The sequence below is a fragment of the Citrus sinensis genome, chromosome 3 (assembly GCF_022201045.2).
Source record: "Citrus sinensis cultivar Valencia sweet orange chromosome 3, DVS_A1.0, whole genome shotgun sequence".
In the NCBI taxonomy this organism is placed as follows: Eukaryota; Viridiplantae; Streptophyta; class Magnoliopsida; order Sapindales; family Rutaceae; genus Citrus; species Citrus sinensis.
The window spans coordinates 42,632,888-42,657,546 of NC_068558.1; the positions used below are offsets into that span (position 1 = coordinate 42,632,888).

The following is a 24,659-nucleotide window of genomic DNA, read 5'->3' on the forward strand; positions in this document are numbered from 1 at the left end:
ATTCCGGCATCAATGATCTGCCATCAGGCCGTATGATAATGAAGTAATTAAATAATAAGCAGACACATTCCTCCAAATTTAAACTTGTCTTGCATTTTCGGTACCAAGTAATCAGTTCTGAGAGATAGAATGGCTCTTTTAACTCGGTAACTACTAATCTTTATTTAAAGAAATTTTAGTTCCTCTTTAGTATTAAAGTATTTAGTAGACACTAACGGTTGTAATTTAAAAAATAAATTGATTTAATTTTATACTTGTATAATAATAAATCTATTTAAGATATATATGATAGTTTATATTGATGCTACATTATTTAATGTGTATCGTAACTCTTTATAACAGAATAAAGAGTGAACAAATCGGCGCTGTTGCAGTAAAAATTAATAACCCTGATCAATTAGGGATTCTAAAAATCTGACTAATGTAGTACACACTTGATTGCTAATTTGATACGTGCCCAGAATTCTAAATCTTTACAACATTGTACGAGTTAAAACTCTGATGAGCTCTAGATATAACACAAATTAATTCACTAAAACACACATAAAATTAGAAACATTAAACGCATCAAAACCGAGAGCTACCTAGAAGCATGAGAAGTCCAAGAAGAAGCAGTAAACAAGCTAGTACCCTTCCATCCGAGCATAAGAGTCCCATCTCCTGGAATAAGGCTGTAGCCATGAGCAGGAGGAAACATGTTCAAAATAAGCTGAGCTTGTGCCATTGAGTTGCCACTCATTGGTACCTGCGCAAAGCCATTACACCTTGCAAGCTCGCTTCTCCAATGCTTAAACTTATCTTCCCCACTTCTTGCCGGGCCGCCAATGGCCAATATGTTATTGATCTCCCTGTAAAGAAGGCAATGCTCGACGCGGTGCCGATTAGGATCATCACTAGGAAAATATGCACCCAGTGAATCAAACAAAGTTGAGTAGTAATGAAGAGATCCCACAAAACGGTCTAAGAAAGACCCACCATGTGAAATTTCTTGCTCAACTAATGTGACCACTCTTGGTGACAATTCTTCTAGTAGCCTCAAGGTTTTCCAATCAGGCCCCGTGGCATCATACAATGAATGTTGCAGCCAATGCACGGCCAGTGTCTCTCCACGCCGGAGTTGCAGCATTGAGGCATCAATGTCTCCGAATTTTTTAGCAATTGGGTGGAATTCAAAAGACAATCCAAGGCGTTTCGCGAAATTGAAAAGTTGTTTCCCTGTCTCCAACAAGACCTCCATTGAGGTTCCCATTCCGGTCATTCGAAGATGAGGAGGGCCTTCGTTGCGTGTAGCAAGGATGTGGAAGAGGGCTGGCCATTGGAGGCCTTGCATGATATCAAGGTCTATTATGTGAACCCTATCGCGGCGATGAAAGGCCTCAAGGATGGCTTGGTTTGATGTGAAGTGAGCAAATTTAATGAATGGAGAGACATTGTTGAAGACTTGAAAGGCACAATGGACACTCTTGTGGTTGGTCAAAGGAGAGCAAATGCCTAGCCATGAGTTGAGAACCCTACTAGCCATGGCCTTGGCGAAATAAGCTACGACTCTTTCAGCACAAGAAGGGCCATAAGGTGAAGCCATTTGTGTGAGCTCAAGTAACATTCTATGAGCCTCACCAAGATTATCAACCGAAATAGCGACGGCACACTCCAAAAGAAGGGTTATCAATCTTAATCCTTGCTCATCTAACTTGTTATGACTTTCACAATTAATGTTTGATTGGTTTACTCCAAGCTGCTGCTCGCTGCTCCATGAAAATGATTCTTCCCCATCATAACTTATTCTCATCATTTTTCTTGGCCTTAAGTCACCCAAAACTGATGGAATTATAGAATTGTCTTCGCACGGCCCGATTGTTGTATGATGGTGATCAGGTTGCAAGCCATGGTCAGCGTTATTAGTACTACTGTCTGGCATGTCATCAATAAGTTGCTTGGTGATATGTTCTACCCACTCAGAGAGCTCATTCCTCTCCAAGTTTACAGAACGGTTGTCGATGACAGCCAAGGGCGGGGGCGGCGGCTTTGTGAAGGAATTAGGGCAAGGATTTGGGAACCCAATAGAGGGATAGTCCCACTGTTCATAGTGTTGCATCATATCAAGAGCCCCATGAACAACTTCAAATCCTCCTCTCATCATGAAGAAGCAAGCAGGTTTAAGGTGTTTAATTAGAGAAGCGAGTAAAATTGGTGGTGAGAGGGTGTTAACGAGAGGATTAAGGTCATATTTAAAGATAGCAAATTAATTAAGGTGGCCAAAGAAAAGGTGTCAGCTGAGATAACAGAAAAACTCTTTTTTAAAACCCAAAAGCATGGCCGGCATAGCCTGACATACAGATGAAGTTAAGTTACTAAAAGCCAATCGAACACACGTAAGTTTGCTAGTGATTTTCTCATTATTAACTCAGATATATTTTGCATTTTAGGCATATAAAATTCATGAAAGATTGAAGCTCATAAGCGTCTAAGCATCAAGTATATATTGAAAATATAGAAATAGAAAAGATGGGGAAATAACAACTACCCCATATGAATTATGAAAATGATGTGGCCCCACATGTCTATGATAAAGTTGGCAACTGTTTATGAAATTTGCTACTTTCAAAATATAAAATTAGTGTTTCTTTGAAAAGAACCTGCAACTATCTGTTTAGAATGGATTATTAAGTGATTATTTAATTTTATAATTTTTTATTAAATTTTTATTGTTGTTTAATTTTTAAAATATGATATTTTGTCTCTACGGGTAAAATATTAAATTTTAGGTTTTTAAAAGTAGAAATTAAGAATTTTTTTTTAAATATTAAAATGTCTAAAAAATCAGTTATTTATTTGACAATCTTATTTTATTCTTTTCATAATATAATTTTAAAAACTTATATATTAAAGTAATTTTATATTGTTAATAAAAACTTTCATTGACAATCTAACAACTAAAATTTATTTAATAAAAGTTGTACTTACAAAAGCTCTATTTAAATAAAATTTATTTAAAAAATTGTACAAAATGCAGCCTAATTGAATAATCATCTTGGATCATCTAATGGTTTGATCAATTACTAACACATTGACGTAATCTAGGGTTTTTTTTTGAAATAGTGAGTTCCAGCTGCTTGGTTGCATTGCGCGTATAAGAGTAAGTCAAGATATACAAAAGTTGAGTCATTGGGCAGTCAGTTGTGGATTATTAATCTTTTATCTATTAATTACGTTTAATGAATTAACAATTTTATGTTGTAAATTAGTTGGCTAATTATGACATTTACGCACCGGGTCTGGTAAAGCTGGAAGCCTTATGAAGCCACTTGATGACTTGGTCACCTAGCTAGCTAGCTAGCAACGATGAGATACACAAATTGTCTTTTGGTTATGCAAATTATAACAAGTGGGTTTTGATTATCTGATGCAAGTTGCTGCTTTCGTTGATCGGACGGTGTTCATTCGTTAAGTTGCCTAATTTTTATCATCATCGAAACCGATCGATGATAAGGTTGGTGGAACCTGCAGACTGAAGGGTCAACACATTCAACGTTGACTGCGGGAGTCGTCGAGTCAGTCTTGGCCTGCATGATGGCTATATCCTCTGTTTTAGTAGACAATGAAAGCTTTGCTTGAAAACATTACACTCCAAAACGACGGCGAATTGGAATATTCTTCCGATGATTTAGTTTATTTCACCGATTGTTCTGATGGATCAGTTTCAGAACAGGGATGTGATGTTGGTTTAAAGATTGATTGGATTATTCCATGGAGCCGGTCCAAGACTCTTTAATTAAAGCAAGGATTTTGTATCTGATAATAATAGATATTTGCTTTGGCAGATGATGGTGACACTGCGGAGGCACAAAATGCCGACGGATGGCGCTTTTACAGAGCTTTTGGGCCCATTCTTATGACGGAGGCAAGTCAATCAGTCATGGCCCAATGTTATTTCTTGAATGATCTGTTGTTGGATTATGCTCTAGTATTTTAGCTGTCGAAAAAGATTCCAATTTCCTGCATCAGTCTTGTACTTCATTCCAGTTTGAATTTATAAATAAGATCCTAATTTAATTTATACAAAGCACATATATCAGGAATTTACTATGTTAAGCTTCTTCAATGTGTCTCACCAAAGTCTTCCGTTGTATTTTTTTTTGGTTATATTTCTCGAGTATTTTATTAAATTGCAAGTTTAAAGTAAGTAATGCAACGAAAAAGATAGCAATTTAACAGAGAACACTTTATGTAAGTGACGAAATACTTAAAAAATGCCACAAAAGCTTGGTGCGACAAATCAAGTATTAATGGACCCGAGGCACCATAATCTTGGAGTCGAAATAGATAGAACTTTCTGAATTCTGATAGAGAGAAAAAAAAAGTAGATAACAGCTTCTAATCAAACATATTGTTTTGCTATCGTTAATCAGACAGATGACAATAGTATACAAGGTATGAGCATTGTGTATATTTTTGTACAACTTTTTAACGAAAAAATTCAAATAAATTACATATAAGCGGTGAACGAATTAGCTCCTCTTCCTAATGTCTTTATTGTTATTGTTTTTCCTTTAATGATCTACTCATTTCGACAAGTGAGGGGGCAAAAAATGAAGAAAACAAAAAAAAAAAGCTTACACAATTCTTATCCACAGAGATGCTATTGCTAATTAGTGGCTTCAAAACCCAGCACTTTTCTTAGAGCCCAAGAGCTCGAGACTTCAATCAGATCTTCAATTTTGGCCAATCTAGCAACTTAAAAAATAGGGTTAATTGTGCGGCATCAAGAACAGTGTCCGGACACTGGAATGTCAGAAATCTAGTCGAGACTTGGGAGCCGGAGGGACTTGTCTATATGATATTCAAAAAGAGTTTCTGGCTCAAACGTATTCATTCTGCTCTTGAGAAACTTCTATCTAGTTGGTTAGGTGCAAGACTTGTAAAGCTTCCCTGAGAAGGTTGATCACTGGCGGGCGTATCTGATGACTCTGATGTCTCCGACTCACTCTCTGCACAAAGAAACTCAAGATTAGGAAAAAAAAAAAAAGATCAGCAATAGGTAAATGCCTGTGAGGTATACATGTGGATTGGGGTTGTAGGATGCCTTGTGGTAAAGATGTCAATACCCCATCTCACATCAACCTCAGAGGAGATCAAACTTAATTGGTGTTTGTACTTTGGAACAAAATGTGTAGTAAACTAAAAAATGTCTATGGATAGAACAAGAAATGACCACAATATACAATGAATGCTGCAAAAAGAATATAAATAGCCAAGAGGTAATATTACCAAAAAGTGTCTTCACAGAGGGCCTCTTAGGTTTATTGTTGGTTTTCTTCAACTCAGCTGCAAGGAGAGTGAGAAACAGAATTACTTGCAAAGACACGCTAAAAAAAAGGAAGAAGAAGAAAATGGAGAAAAAGAAGATGAACAGTTCACCATGACAATGGATTAAACTAATAGGATATGAACATATACAAGCTATCTGCAATTCTGTGGGTAAGATTCCTGTTCATCTATATCCTAAATAAAATATATGCAGATGAATGAATATAAAGCTGTCACCAACCTACATAACGTAGAAAAGTATTTATATTCACATATGAGAAAGAGCAATACCCATTCCAGGCACTTGATAATCATTGACAATTTCAAAGTTCTTGTAAGTATAGCCCACAAAATTTATGTCCTTTGAAGAGAGCATCTGCGTAATAGATGAACGGTGAGAAAAAAGTTCAGCAAAGGGATAACTTCTCGTAATCCTTGAATTTATCTTTCATGCATTATTGTCTATTAAAACATTCATATTCCACTAAAATGGCAAAAGCAAGAATTCACACTTTTGCAGGTCAAAGCATTGAAACGAAAGATGCTAATATACAAACAAATTAGTGAAAATTAACAAGCTGAATAATAAACCATGCTTACCTTCCTCCATGGCCCAGTCTTTGATGAGGTCTTAGTCTGGTTGTCAGACTGCATATCCCAAAGAAACACACAGAGTATAATTAGCAACAAACAAGTGGCTCCATAAAACCATGAAGAAATTAGCACAGTTGTACCTCTTCAAACTTCTCAAAATTTTGAGTATCCAATTCATCATTGACTTCAGGGATAAATGCAGCGTCCATTTGGTATATCCTAGCCCAATCAACACCATCAAACCATGGATGAACCTGAAAAATGGAAAGGCAAAGAGGTCATTTTTGGCAATTAGCTTATCCAAAAAATTTAAGGACTTAAATTTGGACACCCCAGACAACACCTTAATTTCATCTGCGCCTTTTGCTCCTAGTCTCTGGTTGACATTACACAAGAGTTTGCTAATGAGATCTTTTGCCTCTATAGATAATTTTGCTTCTTCAGGAAACTTCAAATGTGTTCTCCAGTTTACTATCTGTATAAAACAAAGTACAGAAGAATAAGAGTGTAATTCTGCAAATGAATCTCTCTTCCCCCTCCCCACTTTCTTTTTTTGGGTCAGCTGGTTGGGGACAGCATGAGGCTTTGCAGCTAACTTAACATCTAAAAATGACTATGGCACAAAACAAGTCAACGGTTTGGCTTAACAATAATTTAAGTTACATTGTGCATAAAATTGTTGGAACATCTATGGAGAAAGGAACAGTTCAAAGGACTTGATACTACAGATTGTAGGAAATGTGACTGAGATTAAATTAACTCTTTTTACGTACCTTCCTACATGTTGACATTGGATCATCCGAATAAAAAGGTGGATATCCAACAAGCATTTCATACATAATAGCACCAAGTGACCACCTATGAATTAAATAAATAACCAAAGTCAGGATGATACATATAGCTCCAAGATGGAACGAGCATCTATGAACATTATAATATTTCAATATCCACGACACTAACAGGTGCAAATATATTTAGATGGTGTCATCATACGGAACCAAAAAAGTAAAAGAGCTGATCAATGTGTTAAAATATCAAGAAAAAAAATTGGCGTGATGTGAGCAACCAGCAAAATCAGTTTCCAGTGGAAAGAGGATTTGTTTCAACTGTTATGCAGAAGAAACTAAGATTAATTTACTTCCATGAGTCAGGATATTCCAAATGCTCGTCAAAGAACCTGACATACTCACCAGTCACATTCCATGCCATAACCTTTCTTCAACAAAACCTCTGGAGCAATGTAATCGGGTGTACCAACAGTAGAATAAGCCTGCAAAGTCATGACCAGTCACAGACAAAATAAATCATAAGATGCCTTGGTCATTACAAACTCTGGCAAAAGCTCAACAATCAGTTTTGAAGTACGTGAAAAGATAATGGCTGTCTTTGAAAATAAAAACATGAAGTACATCCTTCAAATTGCCAAACAATGGACAATGTGCCCAGAAGAGACATTTTTTTCCAAATACAATGCTTGCTAGGCATAGTAGAAACAGATGAATAACTTCATATCATATCATTTGTTGGTTAACAACATGAACAGAATATGTTAATCTTTGGTCAACAAAAATCGCGACACAGGACAAAAATATCATAGTTTTGAAGAAGCAACATTGTATTTCCACCGCTCATAATCCCATCAGTGCCAAATGAGTTTCTCCAATCCCAAATCACAAGAAAAGTATGATGATGTGAACCCAAAAGTAACCCGGTAAAAAACCCACTCTGGTCCAACAAACATGATTTTTGGGGAGGATAGAGTAGAAATCATACCCTCCAACTAGTAATTTGGTCCTAAAACTTATATTTAGATTATAACAAAATGAGAGGTAAACATAGCATACGTAATGGCAGAGAACTTACAAGCATTCTTCTATTCTTCTGCCAATGTTGTAGTTGCTCTTGTTGTGTGCGTTTCGGTGCGGCAGGGCGTTCATTATTCTGTGAAGACCCATTGAGGTTGTTCCCAATTGTAAAATCCTGTTCTTGGAGAGTACTGCAATCTAATGGTTTACAGAGTCCAAAATCAGAGAGTCGTAAGTGCCCATATTTATCAAGCAGCAAGTTGTCGGGCTTGATATCTCTGCAACATTTAACATCCAAAAAGCTCAGTCCATCCATTCCAAAACAAGATTATTGATTTTTAAGTACCATGTACAATTAAACCGATATCAACCTCATATTCAAGCACAAACCTATGGATATAATGGTGTTTATGGATAGACTCAATAGCCAAAACTGTCTCTGCAACATAAAATCTGGCTTCATCTTCAGTCAAGGTATCCTTTCTCATAAGTAAAGTCATCATATCTCCACCAGGTAGATATTCCATGATTAGATAAAGAAACTCATCATCTTGAAAGGAACAGTAGAGTTTGACGATGCAATTGCTATCAACCTCAGCAAGAAGATTCCTTTCAGCTCTTACATGCTCAACCTAAAAAAATTAGGAAGTTGATTGACAATCAATACAGTGGAAACAACCTCAGTGAAACAAATTGGCAAGCTATATAAATGCATGCGTACCTGTCCTCTCCGAAGCATCTCAGATTTCTTAAGCTTTTTCATAGCATATACATGACCAGTTGTCTTTTCCCTACAAACTCTAACCTGCAGGATAGAACAAATGCTCAATGCAATACATAGGACAAACAACTTATTCAATAACACAAAGTAACCCGGAGATTATCATGACTAGATGGATATCTGTATACATCCACCAGAGACACGATATAGCAGACATGAAATGACAAATAATTTAGTGCGCAATGGCTGCAATATTTGAAACGTTGAGGTGATGCATTACATATCAAAATGTCCTAGTGCCCTGAGGCAATTAGGATATTTGCTTATGCTGTAACCACTCAAAGGGACTCTGAGAATAATCAAGTCATGCAAGAAGACAGGCCAATTGCTGTCAGGAACAAGTATAAGGCCGTTATAACTTGACAAGATCAATATATGAGCTACAAGCATAAGGCAGCTACAGGCAATGCTACATATGAGCTACAAGCATAAGGAAGCTACAGGCAATGCTAACATTGGTTGTGGTGAAAGTATTATTAAAATCAACAGCTATAAAGGGCACAAATTGCGGAAGCACCCACAGTGTGAAAACTACTGTGATATGTTAAAGATAGCAAAAAGTACACTAAAATCACTTGAAAATAAGATCATAAAATTTAACATGAACAAAAAATACCTCCCCAAATGCCCCCTTTCCAATCATTGTCAGCAATTCAAAATCATCAGCACCCATTTTATGCCTCTGAAGACGCATATATTCAGTTTCCTTCTTCTCCAAGAACTTAAGTAGGTTATTTTGATCTTCCTCAGATACATCAGCATCAGCCAACTTTTTTTCCAGTATATTTCGCCTATTCAAAATAAAAATTTGAAATTTCTCAGCCTAATATTTGAGGAAAAATGAAAAACTCTATGCATGAGAAAATACGGTTCAGCCCAATTGAAGGAAACAAACCCATTTGTCACTGAACAAAGGAAATTAGGAAAACACCGTCCAAACATATCATCTGGCTTTGAAAGCAAAAATGGTAAATTTCCTAGACAAGGACAAAGAGTTCAATGGCCAGAGACGTCTAATGGGGGGAAACAAAGATTCAATAAATAAACAAAAAAGTAAATTCAATAAAAAGCAGTTACCAATAACTCCCAGAACTTGATCAAACTACTTTAGCAAAAACAAACTCTACCAACTTAATCATTCCCAGTCAAAGTCAGCAATATTTTGACAGCAATTGCTAAAATTCTATATAATAGAAGAAACATTATTCCATCATACACAGAATTTCATAAGCAACTCATGTTCTTAAACATGTCATTTCCAAGACGAGAATCGAAACCCATAACACATTCACACAGACGTTCTTAATGATGGATATAGAATGACCAAATACTTAGGGATCATCTAAGGTCCAAACCAAACACTTTAAAATGTACAACCATCTAGAGGTAGCAACAAGAGAAGGTAAAGTCGAGGTCAAAAGTTAGTCAATCAAAGATCCCATCATCGTGATGAGAAGTAACCACCATACACCCACCTCTCCCTTCTCTCCTGAAGATTCTTCATTTGCTCCTTGTAATGATTTTCAATATACTGCTTAGCCGCCGCAACCTTCTGCTTGGTAACATTGGACAAAGCTTCTTCATCGGTTGACTCCTCGTTGCTTCCATTGCCACCAGCCTCCTTCTTCTTCCCCGAACCTCTCATCTTATCTCGCGGTTGCAGCTTCTGCAACCAACTCCTCGCCGAGTCCATATCCTCTCACTTTTAACTACTATAATAGCATCTCAAATTCAGAAACCGCTCAATTGCATACAGTCTGCGAATTAACAAATGCAACAAATTAAACGAATTAAACAAAAAATTCAGCACAAATTTGACCAAATTAGTGATAGATAGCAATACCTCGGCGATTGAAATAAAGCGAAATAAAAATTAGCTGAAAAAAAAAACTGAATATAAATTAAAACACCTAAAAGTCTTAGATAATGCGAAAGAACGTAGGCTGAGAAATCGGGTTACCGCGAAATTTGTGTCGTTGATGATGAGATCCACCAAAAACTGAAACAAATAATTTTTTTTTGTTTTTCAATTTTACTTATATTTTTATTATTTTGATTTCTTTGTTGTCCGCGTGATTCTCTCGTTTGTATCTGTGCATTGTCCCGGTGCAAGCCTTCCATTTTAAATAGGCTTTCCCCTTTGATCCCATTTTCTCTTTTTTCTTTCTTCTTTTTTCTTTTTTGGGGCGGGGGGCGGGTATTATTATTATTATTATTATTATTATAGTTATTAGTTAGTTTACAGTTTTCGAAGCGTTGGATCCCGCGAGAAACTGATCCACGAAGATTCGATGGGGGCGGCAGGCTCGTGTCCATGACCATGATGTGGAGTGTGCTGGGTGCGCAATGTGCCCCCACCGTATCGAATAAATTATTTATTTGTTTAATTCAAATTTTTAATTTTTTTTCCTGATCATAATAATTTATTCGTGCATATTGTACAAAATTAGATCATCATATATAATGTTAGTTAGATTACGGTTAAATTACAAGTCACATTTCGTTTCTAACAAAAATAATTATGTTTCGCCATCATTCCACCTCAAAATGATGGCTTTGCTTAAGATTATTGTCCACGAGCGTAATTTGTTTATATTTTTCCTCATTCTAAAATCTTAAATATAGGATCACTTTTTATTAAATTGCTTTGGATATAGGTTGTCATCTCCTATAAAATTCAATTGACACCAACTTGCTTGTAATTAAAGAGACTCACAAAATTATTAAAAAAAAAGCAAAATATTTTTTTTTAAAAATGACAAAAACCATCCTAAAAAAAATTAAATGTAATATTTGCTCACTTTAGATGAGTTTCTAATAAACTTAAATAGTTATTTTCTGATTTTTCACAAATTTCAACTAAAATGTTATTTTTTTTAATTTAATTGACAATCTATTATATTTAAGTCTAATAGAATCTTTTAAATCAATATGTGATGGCACAAATCTTAATACATGGGTCCATCATAGGATATGCAACACTATTTATAGAACCTTAATTAGTATTACATTTATAATGTATACTCTCACAAAAAATCATAATATGGCAAATACACATCAGCTTAATTGATGTGGCCATGACTTATAATGATTATGATATAGTGGGCTGGTTAATCTCTAAAAACAATAAACACGGATAAGTAGGGCCAACTCTAAAGTATTTTTTATGCAGTTTTTTTACATTCAATCGATTCAATATTCAAAATAAATAAATAAATAATTCATAATTCAATCAATTTTTAAGTTAATTAACAAGATAGTAAGAAAATTCAAAAAAGAAAAAGGTGGTTAAGATGATATTTCTTCGTACATTCTTTATAACTGTTATTTTAAGAAACTATTTTTTTTTAAACTTTGAAAGTGAGCTAATAAATGTAATAATTTTCTTTACAGAAAAAAGCACAAGAAATTTTATAATGTTCTTTTTTAATAGATAAACAATTTAATTTTTTTAAAAATTAATAATGAATTAACAATTAAACAGTCCAATTAATTGTACCTCTTTAACATTGAGGTTATCACATATAAAATTTGTATACGAATTCTTAATTATAGGATAATTATTGATTAAAGATAGGCCTGAAAAATAGACATTTTTATTATAAATAATTTAAAAAACCTATTAATTTAAGTATATAAAAAAAAATACCATTAAAGAATAAAATCTTCCTAGCACATGGGACTCGAACAATCACAAAGGAGACTTCTTTACATGTAGGTAGGCCTTAAGCATTAGCCTAATTTACCTATATTTAAAGCTACTCCTGGAATGAAAATACACGATGCCATGATGCATCCATCATCTCTTCGTCATCTTCCTCTCTCTCGCTTACCAAAAACAGAACCTAACAAAGGCAAGTGAGTTTTTTCTTGCAGCAAGAGCATTATGGGACCATCATTAGTTCCAGTGTTCCACTGAAGTTACATGCATCACTTTCTCTCATCTTCTTTTTCACTAAACAGTGCACTTCTAACTGGTAACTCTTAATCCTAACAGAATGCACATGTTGATAACCAAAAATCATTCTAAATTTCATGCAAAATACACTCTTTAGTAAAGATTTGAGTTGGGTCCACTAATTTGATCTATTTAGTGGGAAGCTAGAGGTCAACAGGATGAAATGGACAACATTCCAAAATCAAAAGCAGCACTCAGCTGAGAAAGTGCTTTGCTGCTTGTGGGGTGGTTGGTTGTGAAAAAGTTGGAGAAGCATAGCTATCAAGATGTGACCGCATTTAGTAGCTGAAGCGAGATTAGAATCAATCTGTCTTGAGCTCATCGGCGAGTTTGCTTCTGGAAGTCATCTCAGTGCCTTAATCCTTGTGTTTTGGTGTTGCTGCCAGAATCTCTTCTACTCCACAAACTTGGTGTTGAATAGTTTAAAAGTTTAGCTAAAGTATAGCGAGCTCCACCAAACTCACAGATAATTTGGCAATTTGCAATAAAATTTTCAAGATCAGATGTCGACCTTGCATAACAGATAAAACATGCCAACCTACAGATACTGGCATCTCAATCATTTTATTTTAAACAATGTAATTCTACGGGGATTTATAGGTAAAGGGTCTATACTTTAGGTTAATTACACTGCTTATGGTCAGAACCAACTCCTCAAAAACCTGCTTTATGCAAAATATTTCGCACCAACCAGCTGGTAGTTGGTGAAATCTTTGTGAGGTGCTTGAGATAACTAGATAGTGAATGTAGGTGACAGAAATGCAAACAGTTGAAGTAGGAAGATAATCACCAAGTGATTCTGAATCACAGAATTTGCAAAATTTTTCAAAACCAAAGTAAAATGGGGAAGCTAATTTAAAAAGAAATAAATTAAATCTTAAAATAACAATTGCTTCGCCAAATGAAAGGAAGTTTTCTCACCAGAGTGTATTAGAACAAAATTAAGAAAGGGAATTCTTGCAGAACAATATCATTATAATATTCATGATAATAAACAAATACATCTCCCATCCAACTGATGACATGGTACTGGAATACAACAAATTTGAGTAAGGCATATAGTCGAGCCTCACCATGGAGCACAACAAGCCCCAATAGCAATCATTTCTGCTTCATCATTTCGACAGGAAGCTACTGCATCAATGGTGACCGATCAGCTATATGAAGCATTTCTTAATTTTCTTGTACATGTTAGTTTGAATCTTCTGTCCTATTTGGAATTGCTGAATTGATGGAGATTAACGGTTGTATGCCATGTGTCTGGATGACATGAAAGGAGAGGAACCAAAGGGAGAGGTCTTTTGCACTTGTTTAGGAGGATCGACTGGCCTTTTCTTCTCAAGCTTGGTTTCAGAACGGAGCCAGGACTCAACAACAGAAAGTAGGTTAGTAGAGTTCCTCAACTCATCAAGTTCTGCTAACTTCTCAGCCCTCCTCAACTCACCATCTTGGATGTATGCCAGATGTGTAGCCCATGTTTCCAATCCGTCAAAAATATGGGTTGCATATACAATTGTAGCTCCTCTCTAAACAAAAACAAAATATATATCATGAACCTACTTTTTATTTTTTTTCTCCTCAAGTATTGATCTTGAGCTTTAGATTTCTGAGGAGAAATGAGATATTTGAGCATTGAAACCACAACAGCATGAAAAAATATAACAACAAAGTCACATGATCACAATGATTCCTCCGTAAATAACATTCTAAGCTGCAAACAACAGCTGTGCTTCCAGCAGCATATTACATATGTAAAATCTCCCCTATTAGAGTCCTTTTTATCAGAAGTGTTACCTGCTCACATTCATCCTTGAAAAAATCAAGTAAATCCATCCTGGCAACAACGTCTAGATCCACTGTAATCTCATCCAGCAAAAGCACCTGCAATTAAATCCAAGATAGTTTATGATTCTTGAGTAAGATGGTGCACTGAAATAGTAAATAGTTCAATAATATGTTAAAATTGAACAACCCAAAATGCCAAATGACTCAGCAATTAAGGCTGCAAAACAGTTGGGGTTGAATGGGCGGTCCAAAGATACAACTGGCAACTTTTCTAGGTTTTTATCTCAAGTAAATTCAGTTCATTGAGAGGTTCCAAAATTGAAGAATACAATAATGCAATTTAGCATCTATGGTCTATGACAGCGCTCACAAAGAATTTGCTTCTTCTGGCATATAGCAAGCTTCATTGTCCCAAATTTGTGCAAAACCTAACAGCATATACATTCTAATGCAATCCCATTGAATTCATACCTTAAAAGGATGAAGAAGACCCATACAGATTTGGACTCGACGCCGCTGTCCATCAGATACCTTATGCATTCGCCACTGCAGGTCAATATCAAGTAGCTCAATCAACCTCTCTCTTCTTACAGGATCAGAGCCTTCAACTACCATTAAAGGAAGAAAAGAATTAGAAACTAAAACATAATCAGAGAAAATCGCCAAAAAAAAAAAAAAATCCCAACCTCCAAATATCATATGCTCAGCAGAGAAGTCTCCCTGGAGTGGAATCTCCCCCTGAATATTCCCAAAATTACGGTTCACTTCAAAATGATTATAAACAAGTAACATTAATAGCATTGCAATATTTCAACTTTGGTGAACAATTAAAGGCAAATTAATAGAACTCACAGCAGAGCCAACAGTTTTACTCCAAGATCCTCCAAGATAAGATAGGTCACCACTACAAACAAGTTGAGTGTCATGAAACGACGATCGGTTCAGCACTTGCACGACGTCTCTTCCTCCCACCATATGCTTTCCCGCCAAAATCTTTAACAGCGTCGTTTTTCCTGCACACAACGACACAAGCAACTAATGTAAGGGGAATTTAGTTGAAACATTTTACATTAACCCCCCCCCCCCCCCAAAAAAAAGAGGATTTTGAAGTGGATTTACCAGATCCATTGGCGCCAACGAGAAGGCAACGAGATCCCGGCGAGATACCGAGGTTGAAATCGTAGAATAGAGGAGGCTTATCGTTCCCCTCGTAAGAAAATTGCATGCCGCATACTTTGACACTGTTCAATTTCTCATTCTCATTCATTCCGTCCGCCATTTTCCTTCCGTGAGCAAACGCAGTACATGGAACAGACGTAGTATTCACGGTTTTATATATACAACACACCAGTAGTATTTTGACACGTGTGTTTTACTTTGGCGAGTCTTGACTTTGCCACGTTGCTTTCTTCTATGTTCCGTGGTTGGTTTCTTGAAAAATAAGAAAAAACGATGTTGGATTCAGTCTTATTAAGTCAGCTACGTGGGCCGTGGGATTATTCTTGGGAAAGAAGCCGAAGCCATTCTCTCGGGCTCCGCCGCGAGGCAGTCTCTTTGATTCGATATCAATAGTGAGGCGATGCTTACCGTAGGATATAAACCGTAAGGCGCCAAGCTCATATTATAAAATACGCCCCGTCGTTGCGAATACGACCGTCGTTCAACGAATAAAGGCTGACTGAAACCTAGCGATGGTGCGAGCGGAACGATCAAATCCGTGAATCCGAGGTTGTTGAATTTTGATGGACAACTTATCTGTTACTGTAAATGCTCCTTCAGTGGATTAATTTGTTATACTTACACTTTATACTTTTTTTTTCTGAAATCGCCAAAACTCAATGCAATTAAGTTATTGTCGCGTTGTTCTGTAACTTCGAGTAACTCCGAAATTGGAGCGTATAATAATCATGCTGATTAGGAAATGAAGAAGGTGAAATAGTCATGAGCAAGATAGGGTTATGGGAAATTGAATTTAGCTGATATGCTAGTGATGTACGTAATAATTATGCTGGTAAAAGTGAATGTAATGTACGTTTTTGTTTTCGCAGGTGGCACTTCTATATGAACTGAGTGAGTGAGTGATTGATTGGTGCCATTTGATGGAGGAAGACGAGGATAGGCTTTTGCTGAGTAGTTTGGGTGTGACGTCTGCCAATCCTGAAGACATTGAACGGGATGTATTAGCTGCGGTATTAGCTTGGATTCTTTATCTTTCCAGATTTTGGTTTTTAGTTTCGGAATGACAGCGCCTTGGTTTGCTGGTTTTCTTCTTTGCTGATTGTTCATGAGATAGCATTGATGATCAGAATCTTGATCATATAGGTTATATAGATTTAGTTTAGTGTGTTGTTGGCATTGCTTACATTTTGTTGCACTGATAAGAAATGCCAAACAACTATGTGCATAATGAATCTTTACAAGTATAGATTGAGATAATTTGATCTTTTTATGACCGAATACTTGGTATTTTTCTTGGTTACTATGAATTTGGTATAATTCTATGATCTTAGAATTTTATAGTATTGGTAGCTTATCAAATATCACAATTTGACTCGTGCACTTGGCAGGCAGAAAATGTTGCTGGAAACAGTAATGAAACAGAAGAGAGCAATGAAGAGAAACCTCATGATAAGTCAGAAAGCATTGATCCATCCTCCACTAGCCAAGAGAAACTTTATAATAAATTAAGGGCTGTAGAATTTGAAATAGGTGCTGTTGCATCTACTGTTGATCATCTGAGGAGGGTTTCAACTAAAGAAGACAATGATATTGATGATGGTGACAGCACGGAACAAGATGGTGGAGAGGATGAGAAAAGTGCTGTTCAGGCTTCTCCTAATGATATGACCCTTCAGCATGCCCTAACAGCTGATCGGCTAAAAAGCCTTAAGAAAACTAAAGCTCAACTTGTGAAAGAACTTTCACATTTTCCGAAAGGAATAACTTCTAAGGGTATTGAGCACGATAAATTTATACAAGATCTGGTAAAGGAAGAACACAGACCCAAGAGAAAGTCTAAAGAAGCTCAGAAACCAGGCAAAGATCGTTCGAAACAACAGAAAACAGTTTCGGTTGATGATGATTTTGATTTTGATTCCGCATTAGATGCAGCATCTGCAGGTTTTGTAGAAACAGTGAGTCAAACATAGTTCTATCATTCTACGTATATGACTTACTCAATATGATCTTGGATTGGATATAAGAGATCAATATTTTGTTTATTTATATTTTAATATTTGTAGTTCATGGTTTTGTAATGTTGCATGTCGATCTGATAACTTTAATTTAAATCTCTTTAAATGTCTTAGAAAAGGGATGAGTTGGTTCGCAAAGGAATTTTAACTCCTTTTCACAAGCTTAAGGGCTTTGAGCGCTGCATACAACAACCAGGTCCGTCTAACAAGCAAAATGTACCGGATGAGCAAGAAGCCAGGAGTAACGATCCTTTTTCTGCCAGTGTTGACAGGGCTCTCCGCATGATGTCAGAGGCTGCACAAGCTCGCCCTTCAACAAAGCTTCTTGATCCTGAATCTTTGCCAAAGCTTGATGGACCTACTCGTCCTTTTCAGAGGCTAAAAACACCTTTCCGAATGCCTCAGTCCGAAGAAAGTGAGGTAGAAAAGAAAAAACGCTCAAAAAGGAAAAAGAAACGTCCTTTGCCTGATAAGAAGTGGAGAAAGCGCATTGCCCGCGAAGACACCCGTCTGGAAGAAAATGGTATATTCCATATTATACTTTTCTTAATTAGTTTCTTGACTTAGTGTGGCCAATCCTGAGTTTTGAAATGGCTTATGGTCATGGAGTATTTTTTTATATATGCAACCGAACATGGTTTTATGTTTCTTATTTTTATATAAAAGTTTGCAACCTTTTTGCTATTATTTTTGTAGAAGATTCAAGGGATAGCTTGGACATGTCCAGTTATGAGGAAGAGAAGCAAGAGGATGATGAAGATTCAGATAATAATGAACCTCCTTTTGTAACTCTTGAAGGCGGGCTCAAAATCCCAGAGTCCATTTTTAACAACCTTTTTGACTATCAAAAGGTGGGAGTCCAGTGGCTGTGGGAATTGCATTGCCAAAGAGCAGGTGGAATTATTGGAGATGAGATGGGTCTCGGTAAGACCATCCAGGTCTTATCTTTTCTTGGAGCATTGCATTTCAGTAATATGTACAAACCAAGCATTGTTGTCTGCCCAGTTACACTCTTGCGACAGTGGAAGAGGGAAGCAGAAAAATGGTATCCAAGCTTTCATGTGGAGTTATTACATGATTCTGCTCAGGATCTGGGATTTAGGAAGAAGCGAGCTAAATCTTCCGATACTGACAATGACGGTGAAGGTTCACATGACAGTGATTATGAGGGAAATCTGTCATCAAGAAACCCCAAAAAATGGGACCTCTTGATAAATCGAGTTTTGAGATCAGAATCTGGTTTGCTTATTACCACTTATGAGCAACTCCGCTTGCTAGGTGAAAAGTTGCTTGACGTTGAATGGGGTTATGCGGTTTTGGATGAAGGACACCGAATTCGAAATCCAAATGCTGAAATTTCTCTGGTTTGCAAACAGCTACAAACAGTTCACCGTATCATAATGACTGGTGCTCCAATTCAGAATAAGCTTTCTGAATTGTGGTCCTTATTTGATTTTGTTTTCCCTGGAAAATTGGGAGTTTTGCCTGTGTTTGAGGCAGAATTTGCTGTTCCAATAACTGTTGGTGGTTATGCTAATGCTTCACCATTACAAGTTTCTACTGCCTACAGGTGTATATTGTTATACTTCTGAATGTTTCTGGAAGGTCTTTCCTTTATATAAATTATCTGTGCCTGTAATCTGTTCAGTCTGATACTTCTGAGCAATAAATTTGATGTTGTGCAGGTGTGCTGTGGTCTTACGTGACTTGATCATGCCTTATCTCCTACGGCGTATGAAAGCAGATGTGAATGCTCAGCTTCCTAAGAAAACTGAGCATGTTCTCTTTTGCAGCCTCACCGAAGAGCAACGAGCCGTGTATAGAGCATTCCTTGCTAGCTCTGAGGTGGAACAGATATTGGATGGAAGTAGAAATTCTCTATATGGAATCGATGTGATGCGTAAAATATGCAACCACCCTGATCTGCTGGAGAGAGAACAGTCGTGTCAGATTCCAGACTATGGGAATCCTGAACGTAGTGAAAAGATGAAAGTTGTAGCCCAAGTGCTGAAAGTTTGGAAGGACCAGGGTCATCGTGTTCTTCTCTTTGCTCAGACTCAACAGATGCTTGATATTCTTGAGAGTTTCTTGATTGCCAGTGGTTATGAGTATAGGCGAATGGATGGTCTTACTCCTGTCAAGCAGAGAATGGCTTTAATAGATGAGTACAATAACTCGAGTGATGTGTTCATATTCATTCTAACAACAAAAGTTGGTGGTTTGGGGACAAACCTGACTGGTGCAAACAGGGTGATCATTTTTGACCCTGATTGGAACCCATCAACTGACGTGCAGGTATGTTAGTAATAAATTCTTCAGTTTATTCACATATCTGTGAAATATGCATTTTTATTTGTAAAATGTAAGCTTCCACACATCATCATGTATCTGTGATTTATTTTGTATTTTGTTAATAATTGCTAGAGCTTCTCCACTTACTCTATCATCTTTCTGCTTAGATGTACCATGTTTGTATCTGTTCGAAAAGTTTTTCAATTGCAATCACTTAGTTTTACTTTAAACCATCACATCTGAGGATTAAGCAAAAACTGTTTCTTAAAAAGGCTAGGGAGCGTGCTTGGCGTATTGGTCAAAAACAGGATGTAACTGTATATAGATTGATTACACGCGGAACTATTGAGGAGAAAGTGTACCACCGACAGATATACAAGCATTTTCTCACAAATAAGATATTGAAGAACCCACAGCAGAGAAGGTTTTTTAAAGCTCGTAATATGAAAGATCTTTTCACTCTCAATGATGATGGGAATGGTGGGTCTACTGAAACTTCTAATATTTTTAGTCAGTTGTCTGAAGATGTGAATGTTGTTGGGGATCAGAAAGATAAGGAGGACAAGCAGAAACATAAGAAAGCTGCTTCAGCAAACGCTGATGATGCTGTAGGTGACAAAGAAAACAACTTAGAGATTGGGTCCTCCCGGAGAAAAGGGAAAGAAAAAGTTGATAATATTGGTGACGAAGTAGATGAAGAAACAAATATTTTAAAGAGCCTCTTTGACGCCAATGGAATACATGTAAGTTTTCCTCTGTTTGCTTACATGATTGCCTTTGGTTGCGTAGGCTGTACACTCTTTTTCTCTGGAGGAGTTAATCTTCTTGCCTCTAACTCATTGATCAAAAGACTTACCCTGCTACTACTATAAATTTCAAACCAACGAACTTTTAATTTGATCCATGAAACCCTTTGTGCTATGAAGTTTTACTGATGACCCCTCTGTCTCATTGTCTTTAGAAAATATAACCAAAAGAGTCGCACATTTAGCTCATGAATATTGATTGAGTTATGAGGGCACTGTTTGTCTGAATTTTCCACTAGTTTTTCTCATATGCCAGTTAGCTGAGAGATGAGTTGACATGATCTGTGGAATGTAGGATATGCAAGTATTTTCATTACTTTCTCTAATTTAATGTCGTGAAAGGTTCCATAAGAAAATTTCAAATAGCACAAGGGGTGTGAACTTCATTTTTCTTCTTCTTCTTCTTCTTCTTCTTTTATAATGCAGGAGGTGCTATTGTATTTTCATATTTGCCATTAGTATTCAATAAGGACTAGACCCAGAAACCTCCATTGGGACTCTACTTAATCTACCTGTTTTCCTTGTTCTGTTTTTGATTTTCATTTACGGTCTTCAGAGTGCTATGAACCATGATGCAATTATGAATGCCCATGATGAAGAGAAGATGAGGTTGGAGGAGCAAGCCTCCCAAGTTGCACAACGGGCAGCAGAAGCATTGCGGCAATCCAGAATGCTTCGCAGTCGTGACGATATATCTGTTCCAACTTGGACTGGGAAATCTGGAACTGCTGGTGCCCCGTCATCTGTTCGGAAGAAATTTGGTTCAACTGTGGGTTCTCAACTGATTAAGCCCTTAGAAGGGTCATCCAGCAATAAAACAGGTGAATTCAATAGCTTTGGAGCTGGGGCATCAGCAGGAAAGGTGCTATCTTCTTCTGAATTACTGGCTAGAATTCGAGGAAACCAAGAGAATGCAGTTGGTGCTGGACTTGAACGTCAATTCGAGGTGGCTTCAAGTTCAGCTAATGTAGCAAGATTTGCAGATACTAGGACTTCACGGTCATCTAAAAATGCATCTGATGTGCAGCCTGAAATATTGATTCGTCAGATCTGTACGTTTATGCAACAAAGAGGTGGAAGCAGCAATTCAGCCTGCATAGTCGAGCATTTTAAAGACAGGGTACCTTCAAAGGATTTGCCTTTGTTTAAAAATTTGTTGAAAGAAATTGCTACGCTCCAGAAGGACCCAAGTGGTTCACGTTGGGTGTTAAAGCCCGAATTTGTACAACAGTGATTATCGCTCAGCTTCTTTTGGTGAAAAATGGTTTCATTCATTTGAGGTGCTCACTGATGTACATAATCTCATTTTGCTTGAACTTGAACCTTGCATGCTGCGGGGTAGGTTGAATTTTGTGTTTTAAGTTCCCTAACAATGTTGGTTCTTTTGTAGGCAAAGATAAAGTTAGCTCATTGTAGTTTCTAGAGTATAAGTTCCCTAACAATGTCGGTTCTTTTGTAGGCAAAGACAGTTGGCTTATTGTAATTTCGAGAGTTATTGATCCAGAAATTTTGTAGAGCATGATAGGAGCTCATTGTTTTGAGAATTGGTTGTGTTTGTATATATTTATTATTCTTTGGGGGCCGCATTGGTAGGCTGCTGCTGCGGTGATTTTTCAGTCCTCCCAAGAGGAAATTGAGATTATTACACAGATTTTCATTCCCTGTTTGCTTTTTCAGATTGATTGCCGACGTGTACATATATGAAGACGAAGCCAATTAGTGCTTATATTATCTTTTCTCCCGTTATAGACTTCGGGGAGAGTCTGCATGTCAATTTGCAAGAGTACGCACAGGCCGTCCGGAGGTAAGACAACAGATACATGCAAGTCGCCCAGGAACAAGACAGAAAAAGAAGAATAATCGATTTCTCTATTATGAAAGGTGGAAAACATAGAGAGTGCCAGTTGGAGAAAACTTTCACACCAATACAACATACTTTTTCCAAAATATGCAAGTATTTGATAATTCTCTTTTATGCTCTTTCTCAATTTTCCTTCACCGTCAATTTTCTTTTTCTTTACTAGAACAAAAACATCAAACAAGCATCTCATACAAACAAAAAAAATAGTCACACAACTAGAAAGCCGCCCATCCTGAAGCAGGCGTCTTACTAGATCCACTCGTGGCTGATGTAGGAAAATTCCTCTGCAGAAACCAACAATCACATTTGCAAAATTATTTATAGCAGAAATAGTAGTGCTTGACATCAAGAGCAGAGAGCATCATCATGTGTCAACAAATAAAATTCAGTATGCTGAACACTTAATTTGAGAATGAGAAAATGGAAAAAGAAAAAACATAAAAAAACAACTATGCATTGATTTTAGTAAGTTATGTTCAGGACAGGACAACAAGATCCAAGAGACAGCCATTCCTAACTGTCTTCAAAGTAACTTCTCACGAAAGTAGAAAATGCCCATGTCAACCAAAAAATGAAGTTCCAAGAGTGTTAAATTTTAATGTCAAATATAGAGACATGAGAGGGCAAGGTGTGTACAAGCTAAACAATTATAACATCGAATCATCATAAAACAACTACAGGTTACATCCAATGTCCAAATAAATAAAGCAATATCGCATATCATCGGTAAGAAAACAAGTCCACAAACTAGCAAAACCATAAATTCAAAGAGATCCTAGAGTGCACCAGCAATAACTAGATATACATCATAAGAAACTGTTGACAATCGGTTACACGCAATGTCTTTTATATGTTTGTATTTTCTTCCCCATTCCAGGCATCTTACTCTATAATAAGTGAACTCCAGAGTATATGATTGGATAGCAATTCCCTTAACGTTTAAATCTTACTTGATTAATAACAAATTAAAATCTAGGACCTGCATTACCATGAATAAACATACAAATTGTAGAAAAAAAGTAAAATAGAAATGCAGTATTTTAAATCAGTAACATACCTCAATTTGGGAAAGGTCTGAAGAAGGATCAGTAGTAGAATGCCTTGTGGTTTCCTTCGGTGCCCTGACACCATTATTATGACTAGCTGAGTTGATCCTAGCAGCAGCAGGATCATTAGGTGGCGGCGGAAGAGGTGCCCTTATTTTTCCCATTCCACTAGGTGGTGGGGCAAGCCCCACCGTTTTAGCCTTTGCCGAAACTGAAACCGCCCCAGACAGCCCTGCAGCTGAAAGCATGCCAGTTCCACTAGTCGGTTTGGGCTTCACATTGATCCGGATCGTTTCTCCTTCCTATTATTGGAAACACAATCAAGTCAATTCCATCCTGAATCAATACATAAATTTTATCTTCGACCCAAATTAATGACCGAAAATTAGATCAATCAAAACTCCAGGCAACGTGATCACAGAACTAAAATTACAAGTCCAAACACCATACCAAGTTGTAAGAGCCCACCACAAAGACACGATTTTTAAACAGCTAAATTAAAACAAGCATACTTCAAAGCCAAATTATCAACAATAAATAATAATAAATGATGACAAGTTTAACAAATTAAAGTATCAAGTATACCTTTAATCTATGATTAACTGCGGGATGTATATCGATATGACCATCGCTCTCACTCATCTCGCCACTCTCCTTCTCGAGTTCTCGTCTCACGTATTTCTCGTGATCCGACAAAGCGACGTTGAAATCAAACGCTTCATTTCTCTCATTAAAGCCTAATCCAATAAACGCGTGTTTTCCTGTACCGTCCTCGATCTTGAGCACGAAATATCGGGACGAGTCGAGGACGGTCTCCACAGAGTTCTCACGCTGGCCGGGTTGAACGAAACAAGCTGCGAAGAGCTCACCGGAGTTGGGATCCTCTAACCGGATCTCGCACCGGTCCTTACAGGATACGACCCGGAGGCGGCCCGTCCAGATCTTGTCGGACTGCAGCCATTCGCCGCATTTGTAGCCGCCAGAGGTTGTACGCGGGGGGATTTTGTAAACGCAGACTTCGCGGACGACAAGGAGCGTGTGCTCGAACGATTCTTCGTCGTCGAACGACATGGTCGTTTTGTTTGGGAAATGAAGAAGAAATGCGAGTGAATTTGAGGTGACTTAACTGAATTGAAGAACAATGACGAGAGAGGTGAAACGAAGGAATCAATTCAGAGGAGTGGCAGAGACGTGCCTTCAAAGACTATTGATGGGTCAACTTTCCAGAGT

At 37.1% G+C, this 24,659-nt stretch overlaps 5 protein-coding genes across 12 annotated transcripts; 1 reads left to right on the plus strand and 4 right to left on the minus strand.

Moving 5' to 3' along the window:
- Positions 1-350: 350 nt before the first annotated feature.
- LOC102606876 (protein SCARECROW-like) lies at positions 351-2,354 on the minus strand. Its single transcript, XM_006479444.4, has one exon. It carries the CDS (start codon positions 2,138-2,140, stop codon positions 581-583), a length of 1,560 nt encoding a protein of 519 aa, XP_006479507.3. The 5' UTR covers positions 2,141-2,354; the 3' UTR covers positions 351-580.
- Positions 2,355-4,346: 1,992 nt separating this feature from the next.
- On the minus strand, positions 4,347-10,676 carry LOC102607156 (uncharacterized). 5 transcript variants are annotated; one of them, XM_015530878.3, is made up of 15 exons: positions 10,448-10,675; positions 10,331-10,364; positions 9,963-10,244; positions 9,104-9,278; positions 8,428-8,511; positions 8,097-8,338; positions 7,765-7,984; positions 7,092-7,171; positions 6,675-6,759; positions 6,245-6,376; positions 6,042-6,155; positions 5,908-5,955; positions 5,599-5,683; positions 5,269-5,325; positions 4,347-4,988 (listed from the first exon to the last, which is right to left on the minus strand). In XM_015530878.3, the coding sequence occupies exons 3-15, from the start codon at positions 10,178-10,180 to the stop codon at positions 4,870-4,872; spliced, it is 1,659 nt and encodes a 552-aa protein (XP_015386364.2). In that variant the 5' UTR covers positions 10,181-10,244; positions 10,331-10,364; positions 10,448-10,675; the 3' UTR covers positions 4,347-4,869. The 5 variants fall into 5 exon arrangements, 4 of the variants coding, with proteins under 4 accessions (XP_015386364.2, XP_024955026.2, XP_015386365.2 ...); XR_003065619.2 differs by lacking the exon at positions 10,331-10,364 and adding an exon at positions 5,419-5,502 and having other exon boundaries at positions 4,907-4,988; positions 10,448-10,676; XM_025099258.2 differs by lacking the exon at positions 10,331-10,364 and having other exon boundaries at positions 9,963-10,199.
- Positions 10,677-13,347: 2,671 nt separating this feature from the next.
- Positions 13,348-15,656, minus strand: LOC102608334 (ABC transporter I family member 19). The gene is made up of 6 exons (XM_006479449.4): positions 15,350-15,656; positions 15,083-15,243; positions 14,917-14,968; positions 14,702-14,838; positions 14,240-14,326; positions 13,348-13,971 (listed from the first exon to the last, which is right to left on the minus strand). The coding sequence occupies exons 1-6, from the start codon at positions 15,507-15,509 to the stop codon at positions 13,684-13,686; spliced, it is 885 nt and encodes a 294-aa protein (XP_006479512.2). The 5' UTR covers positions 15,510-15,656; the 3' UTR covers positions 13,348-13,683.
- Positions 15,657-15,703: 47 nt separating this feature from the next.
- Positions 15,704-22,510, plus strand: LOC102607652 (protein CHROMATIN REMODELING 8). 3 transcript variants are annotated; one of them, XR_008053219.1, is made up of 9 exons: positions 15,705-15,958; positions 16,279-16,419; positions 16,798-17,364; positions 17,539-17,947; positions 18,121-18,994; positions 19,110-19,719; positions 19,989-20,459; positions 21,079-21,860; positions 22,200-22,510. XR_008053219.1 is itself a non-coding variant. In XM_015530771.3 (8 exons), the coding sequence occupies exons 2-8, from the start codon at positions 16,330-16,332 to the stop codon at positions 21,754-21,756; spliced, it is 3,696 nt and encodes a 1,231-aa protein (XP_015386257.2). In that variant the 5' UTR covers positions 15,704-15,958; positions 16,279-16,329; the 3' UTR covers positions 21,757-22,066. The 3 variants fall into 3 exon arrangements, 2 of the variants coding, with proteins under 2 accessions (XP_015386257.2, XP_015386255.2); XM_015530771.3 differs by lacking the exon at positions 22,200-22,510 and having other exon boundaries at positions 15,704-15,958; positions 18,124-18,994; positions 21,079-22,066; XM_015530769.3 differs by lacking the exon at positions 22,200-22,510 and having other exon boundaries at positions 21,079-22,066.
- On the minus strand, positions 22,374-24,643 carry LOC102608625 (uncharacterized protein At1g03900). Of its 2 annotated transcripts, none has more exons than XM_006479450.4 (3): positions 24,015-24,643; positions 23,441-23,731; positions 22,374-22,667 (listed from the first exon to the last, which is right to left on the minus strand). In XM_006479450.4, exons 1-3 carry the CDS (start codon positions 24,498-24,500, stop codon positions 22,599-22,601), a joined length of 846 nt encoding a protein of 281 aa, XP_006479513.2. In that variant the 5' UTR covers positions 24,501-24,643; the 3' UTR covers positions 22,374-22,598. The 2 variants fall into 2 exon arrangements, with proteins under 2 accessions (XP_006479513.2, XP_015386259.2); XM_015530773.3 differs by lacking the exon at positions 22,374-22,667 and adding an exon at positions 23,017-23,362.
- Positions 24,644-24,659: the final 16 nt, after the last annotated feature.